The following is a 6,249-nucleotide window of genomic DNA, read 5'->3' on the forward strand; positions in this document are numbered from 1 at the left end:
ACCACAATTCGTTTATAGTAACTTTGTAGTACTACTGATTACGTACCTCATTGGCTCCGATCATTGGCCGCTCGCAAGAAAAATTGTATTATCACCCAACGGTACAGATACTTACTGCTCAAACCACTGACCCTTGCACAGCGGGTATATTCCGTAGTACAAATGCATGGCCATTTTCCAGCTCTGTGTGTACATTCTGCAAAAGCCATGGATAAGGAGGAAGTAACGTAGGTTCGGAAGATTGCCATGACTCCAATGGAGTAGAGCAGTAAAGCAAAATTCTATAGACGAGCACCAACCTACGAGGCTATACAACCAATCGGGCAAAGTTGAAAGTTCAAATGACAACACAATGTATTGGTATCGTCTGGTCTGCTCTGTTCTCACGACGTGCAGTCGTACCACCACCAAAGATGGCTCACTCGCTGCAGTCCAAACAAAGGAGAGAGGAGGGGGATCGGATCAGATCATCACCAGCAAGAGAGAGAGGGGGGAGAGAGGCCGAACGGCCATGTAAAACAAGAAGCAGAAAAGCAGAGGGTGGTACACGAGTACTGGTACCCAGTACTAACACCGTGGCCAAAGCAAACACAATAAAAAACGCTGGTTTTGTTTACTGATGTCCTGCCATTCTGTTTTTTCTTTGCATAAAGGGGAGCAGGCTTCCAGACGAGACGATTGAGATTTCAAAAGTTCAAAAGGAGAAGAAGAAACAAACTGGATTTTAGAGTGATTATGCATCTAATTCGTGACATGCATGAACACTGCTTCACGTACAATACTTTTGTTTACGATTATGCTACTGTACAACATTTGGTAACAGCCGTGGATTCGCTGCTGTTTGACGTGCTCCAGCCGTAGATAAAACCATCGGGCATAAAAAAGATCGTACCTGCAGTGATTTTATGTTCTCTCATCAGTTCTCGTGGATCGGTGGATTACTACTTGCTCGGGAGCTTCTTCCTTATCTGAACTTGCGAAACGAGACCGAATAAATATTTGTGTACTGAGGCCTTCTACTAGAAGGAACCATACTTCCAGTCTTCCACTAGAAGCAACACGCCACCATGAATGCAAAAACAATAATTTATCAAGTGTTTCTTTTACAAATTCAACTCTTTTGTACAGTGTTCGATTTAATTCTCAAGCTGAACTGGTGGACGCAACAAACTGAGGATTGTAAAACAGTTCAGAAAGAACAAAGAAAATATTTTACTCAATCTTTTGACATACCATAACCAAAATAAAACAAACAAACAATGCAAAACCACTCTCTGTTCACGATTATTTACATCCGCCCCCTTGAGCCACACACGCAAATATGTATACTCCGTGCATCTCATATTAAGCGTCGAAATGTTACATGTATCTAGATGTATTTTAGCATCCCTCCGACCCAAAATAAGTGACGTGAATTTGTATAAGAATCTATACAAATCCACGTTGCTTATTTCTGTACGGAGAAAACATATAGATACATCCATATTCAGACAAATTTGAATCAGTTAACATGAAACGGAGTAAGTACACGCCTGATCAATAATCATCCAACAAGACTAGGGAATTGATCTTTGCCATGCCAGGCCCCATGACATCTCAAACAAAAGGAACGCATCCAACCAAAAACCCCAACAATTGTACCGTGACATCTCAAACGCATGAGTAGTTGGATAGACGCATATCATCATCAATTCATCATCGATTCTTCGTCTCTCTCCCTCTATAAATACCTCCCCACATCCCACAATGGATTACTTGCATTCTCTGCCCCTCTAGGACTAGAAGAAGACAACCCACATCTATTCGTACGCCTTTCACACAACACCCCCACCACTAAACCAGAGAGAGAGGAGGGCCGGGTTGGGAGACAGGAAAACAGAATTGGCCTGCCAAGAAACAAAAGAGAGATCAAAGCAAGGAGAGAATTGGCCAAGAAACAGAGCAAGGAAGAGAAGATTTGAAGGGAGGGAGAAGATGGGGATGAGGGTGCCGGGGTGGGTTGGGGGCCTGGTGGAGGAGAGCTTCTTCGGCGGCTGCCCTTCGCACGAGAGCCGCAAGAAGAACGAGCGCAACATCTTCTGCCTCGCCTGCTGCACCGCCATCTGCCCGCACTGCGCCCCCGCGCACCGCCACCACCCGCTCCTCCAGGTTCATCTCCGATTAATCCCTTCTTCTTCCTCCTCCTTAATCTCACCCACAATTTACTAATCTTTCCACTTAATCTCTTCAATTCGCTTTCGTTTCCTGGTTAATTGATTGATTTCATGCTGCATGTAGCAGTAGTAGAAAAGATGCGTGCGTAATTCTTGGCCTTCCTTGTTCGTTCTTTGATCTCCTGATTTGGTCCAGGAGATGCATGATCTCCCTCGCTACTTCGGTTTCTTGGATTTTTTATTTTTTGTAGGATTATTCACATATGTTTCTGTTCTTCCAGTTCTTGTGTTTCTTGCGTAGTTTCTGCTGTCGATCTGCTTGGTGTGAGTTGACAGGCAAAACGAATTGAAAGGATCAGATGTTTTTCATGTGCATGCCCTGAATTAGCCCATCCGGTGTGGGCTTAATTAGAACTCCAGCGCAAGAGCAATCAGGTTAAATTTAATAATGAGTACTACGACTACGACTAGACTAGAGATGCCGAGAGGAGATAGTTGTTTGCTTTTCTGTTTTGTCCTGTGCTGTCTCTCCCTTCATGTGCTGTTCCTTTCTCACTTAGATTTTGCTTAATAAGCTCCGATCCATGCATCATCTAGCCGGAGTAGCTGTCTTATCATTGAAGCTCATACAAGATACAATCATCTCTCTCACCCTTTTAGAATTCCAAGCTAAATCCCTCATGTACTTTGCTTGGGTCCTCGTCCTTGTCGTCTTGCGAGTTCTTGGCCATGCCCACTTTTTCAGGCCCTGAATTAGGATGCTGATTGCAACATGTAACTATCACCTGATCTGCATAAAGCAACCATCCCATAAATCGCAAAAGCGGCGGGATTCTGCCTAATTTGTAGCGGATGGATTACTTTTGGGGAGGCTATCTAATTGCAAAATTTGTGATTGATTGCGCAGAGATAAATTCAGAAGGTGGAAAAAGTAGTTGCATCTTTTTGGTTAAAAAGGGGCAGAGATTCTGTTGCATGCAGTTGCTTTGCTTGATCTCTTTTGCTAAAAATTTCTTGTCCTCTTCCTGCCTGTTCCCATCTCCTTTCTTTTCATTGCAACCAATTTGATCAGTATTTCTGGCGTGCGTAGAAATCTCTGATGTGATGGAACTAGGGTAATTTTTTTTACCGCTTATGCTAGAACGTGGGCAGAGTCCACTTTTGTTATCATACCAATTTTACTGCAATGTCACAAACCCTTTCCTCAATTCTACCATGCATGCTCTTATTTCACACATCATACAAAAGGCTTTGGTCCAAAAGCGATCTTGATTGTAAATTTCCCCTTTTCCCAAGATGTTCCTACCTTTTTCTTTTTCACACGAGTCATTAGCAGCTCCTATGCCATTTAGGATGATTGATTACCTCATGGTTCTGGGCAATTTGCCATTAAAAGGCCGGTTTATCCGAACTCTTTTGCCATGTATGGAAACATGTACCCCTGGTTCCTCTTCTTTCCACCAACCCTGCGAAAAAGCAGGCGGTGTGCATGGTAAAAAAATGGGGCATCTTATGATTGTTACGACAGTCGCAAAGCAGATTTTACCGTCTGTGCGCGTAGGGTAAATCGGCTCCTTGTCGATTTTACCAAAGAAAGCCTCGATGCTATTCCTCCCTGCTAGCCTCCAAAGGGGCCTTGTGATACTATTCACTCAGGCCACAGTGAATCGCTAGTCACCCAAAAAGCTTTCTACCCCGCTACTCATTTTCTTTTACCATTCACCCCCCGACATACCCCTGATTTGGTTTTACCCTATGTACCCTCCAATCCTGGCTTGGATTTGGCCGTAGTATGAGGCACCCGGTAGGGGCAGTTCTGTCATTGCGTATTTGTGACCTTGGGTTTGGGGCCTTCTCTGCAATGCTACGACCACCACACGGTCAAAGCATAGTCCTCCATTGATGTGTTGCCCAATGGAGGAGCACTGGCAGCAGCACTAGCGTACTCCTACCGGCCTTGCCTCTGCTAGAACAAATCCCAGAATTGCCCTCACCCATAACCAGTACGTATCTCAAAGCAAGAGCTTGTGTTTGATCCCCAGTGATTTAATTTCTGCATGTAATAACCAGGTGCGGCGCTACGTGTACAATGACGTCGTCCGCCTGGGTGACCTCGAGAAGCTCATCGACTGCTCCTATGTCCAGGTGATTAATCAATTTAATTACTGGCAGGAGTACTGTACTTTGGTTGATGATGCTGATTACTAGTATAATATGTTAACTTGTGCTCTGGATGCATGTGTGACTCAGCCCTACACGATCAACAGCGCCAAGGTGATTTTCCTGAAGCCGAGGCCTCAGTCCAGGCCGTTCAAGGGCTCCGGCAACATCTGCCTCGCGTGTGACAGAATCCTGCAGGAGCCCTTCCACTTCTGCTGCCTCTCCTGCAAGGTAATTAATTAACAAGATAAATAATTAGCACTAACCGTTGATTAAAGATAAACAAGTTGTTGTTACATGCTGACTCATGCAAGTACATGTGCGTGTGTGTGTGCAGGTGGACCATGTAGTGATGCAGGGAGGGGACCTCTCAGACATCCTGCTGTACCGCGCCGGCGACGAGCTCCCCTTCCCGCGATTCGAGAACCTCCACGTAGGCGATGCTAATGCGGGGCCGGCCACACCGAACTCGATCCTTGAGGACCCTGCGCACCGCCGTGGCGGTAGCGGCGGGTCCAGTGGCAATGCAGGAAATGGCGACGGCGGTGGCGGCGAGGAGGTGGTGAAGAGGAAGAAAGGGGGAGGGTTCCTCCCCCAGATTATGCTGTCATTGGGCAGCAGGAGGAAGGGTGCCCCCCACAGATCCCCCCTAGCTTAAGCTAAGCATGCATCCCTTGCATGGTTGGTTACCATTGCCACCAGTCCACCACCCCCACCACCTATATGTGTGACGTGCTGTTAATTAATTCTCCGGTAGCTATAGCTAGTACTAGTCTCCTATTGGTGGTAGTACGTAGTAGCTTATCATATCATAGTAGTGTTTGTGTTATAGTCCTATGATTAGCCATGTAGAGAGTGTTGGGTTAGTTTGGGAGGGGCCTAATTGTGACCTAGGGCCACTTCTAGCTAGCTTAGGCAAGTGTGTTTTGGTGAGACAGAGAGAGAAAGAGAAAGGGTAGGCAGTTCCCTCCTGTTTACATGCCTAGGTAGCCACAGGCTCTTGTGTGGGGCAGGCAGGCTCCCCCACGAGGTGGCTACCAATTTTGTATTTTGCTGTAACAGGCCAGGGTTTACTCGCATACACCTCCATAACTACATATAAATATGATATCATCCCCCCATATATATTATGTGAAAAAAAAATCTGTTGCTAGTGATGGTTTGTACATTGTGTGCCCCAGTTGAAGCTGATTTTGTATTTTACTGATTGGTGTTCAAATTGAAGCTGCTCACTAGCTGAGCTGACTGTTCATTGCGTGCCCAAAGTCTACACTAAATCTTGGGCGTATAGGTCGATCTTTGCTAGCTCTGGTGGAGTGCATCTCTCTCTGGCTCTTGCTCTTGTCTGTCGAGACTGTTTGTCGCTTTTAATTTGGCCAGCATGTGATGCATGCATACATACCTGCAATCCCTCCCGGATCTAGCAGATGTCCAAACTCTTCAATTGAGTTACTAGTGAAAACGAGTGTCTTGCGGAATTGTACGTGCTGATTTGTTTTATTGGGCTGTACGTGCTTGGTGTATGCACGCATGCCCAGTACTCATCTGGATGTCTGTCATCTCCACGATCCGACCGGCTTCCGGCATGACTTGTCGTCCTGACCATCCCTTGTTTAATTAACTAATTAATACTAGTTCCATGATCCATCTCATGAGCTCAACCTTTATTTGGGTCACTACGATGGTACTAACACGCGACAGATATACGCTAAATTAGGCTAGCATAATTTTTTTGCCAAGAATTAATTTCTTAATATACATGGTGTATATATGATATAAAGTTGAATCGTTAGATTTGTTTAATTTGTTTATTTATTTTGCAGGGAGCTGTTGGATTAATTTGTTTTAAAAGTGCATCCTAATAATTATATTTTTTTAGGAAACATAGTACGATTGCAGAAGCTCACAAACACGCACGCACACTCACCCCTATAAA

The 6,249-nt window shown here is 45.1% G+C and overlaps 1 protein-coding gene across 1 annotated transcript; it reads left to right on the forward strand.

The window, feature by feature from the left end:
• The first annotated feature begins 1,662 nt into the window (after nucleotides 1-1,662).
• Nucleotides 1,663-5,471, forward strand: LOC100840010. The gene is made up of 4 exons (XM_003570203.4): nucleotides 1,663-2,148; nucleotides 4,224-4,298; nucleotides 4,404-4,544; nucleotides 4,651-5,471. The coding sequence occupies exons 1-4, from the start codon at nucleotides 1,975-1,977 to the stop codon at nucleotides 4,969-4,971; spliced, it is 711 nt and encodes a 236-aa protein (XP_003570251.1). The 5' UTR covers nucleotides 1,663-1,974; the 3' UTR covers nucleotides 4,972-5,471.
• The last annotated feature ends 778 nt before the right edge of the window (nucleotides 5,472-6,249 follow it).

Source organism: Brachypodium distachyon, chromosome 3 (assembly GCF_000005505.3).
Source record: "Brachypodium distachyon strain Bd21 chromosome 3, Brachypodium_distachyon_v3.0, whole genome shotgun sequence".
In the NCBI taxonomy this organism is placed as follows: Eukaryota; Viridiplantae; Streptophyta; class Magnoliopsida; order Poales; family Poaceae; genus Brachypodium; species Brachypodium distachyon.

What these genes read in the sequence shown, in the direction of transcription:
- LOC100840010 (XM_003570203.4), top strand. Translation starts at nt 1,975, where the DNA reads ATGGGGATGAGGGTGCCGGGGTGGGTTGGGGGCCTGGTGGAGGAGAGC. An exon ending in GCCACCACCCGCTCCTCCAG is followed by an intron (nt 2,149 to 4,223) that starts GTTCATCTCCGA and finishes TGTAATAACCAG; the next exon opens with GTGCGGCGCTACGTGTACAA. An exon ending in TCTGCTGCCTCTCCTGCAAG is followed by an intron (nt 4,545 to 4,650) that starts GTAATTAATTAA and finishes GTGTGTGTGCAG; the next exon opens with GTGGACCATGTAGTGATGCA.